At 51.3% G+C, this 372-nt stretch overlaps 1 protein-coding gene across 1 annotated transcript in view; it reads right to left on the bottom strand.

Moving 5' to 3' along the window:
* Positions 1-15: 15 nt before the first annotated feature.
* Positions 16-372, bottom strand: part of LOC104075349 (neuroblast differentiation-associated protein AHNAK-like) — a gene marked incomplete at both ends in the record, with an annotated part of 2443 nt that continues 2086 nt past the window's right edge. The window contains 1 exon segment of the mRNA XM_009575805.1: positions 16-371. Coding sequence (XP_009574100.1) covers positions 16-371 — 356 coding nt within the window.

Genomic DNA, 372 nt, shown 5'->3' on the forward strand with positions numbered 1-372 from the left:
GGAGCCTTAAAATGCATCTCTGGCATCTTCAATTTGGGGCCTTTCAGTTTTCCTTCTGGTCCTTCAATCTCCACATCGGGAACATCTATGTCTACTTTGGGTCCTTTTACATCCAGTTCAGGACCCTTCAGGTCACCTTCCAGCTTGGGAACAGACACATCCACATCCCCCTTCACTTTCGGACCTTTCAGGTTCAAGTCAATGTCAGGCATGGAGATCTTGGGTGCCTTGATGTGCATCTCAGGCATCTTGAACTTGGGGCCCTTCAGCTTTCCTTCAGGGCCTTCAATGTCCAGCTCCGGACCTTCAATATCCACCTTTGGACCAGAAACATCCAGGTCTCCTGTCGGCAGGGTTACGTCCCCCCCTCGG

This window comes from Fulmarus glacialis, unplaced genomic scaffold, assembly GCF_000690835.1.
Source record: "Fulmarus glacialis isolate BGI_N327 unplaced genomic scaffold, ASM69083v1 scaffold29774, whole genome shotgun sequence".
In the NCBI taxonomy this organism is placed as follows: Eukaryota; Metazoa; Chordata; class Aves; order Procellariiformes; family Procellariidae; genus Fulmarus; species Fulmarus glacialis.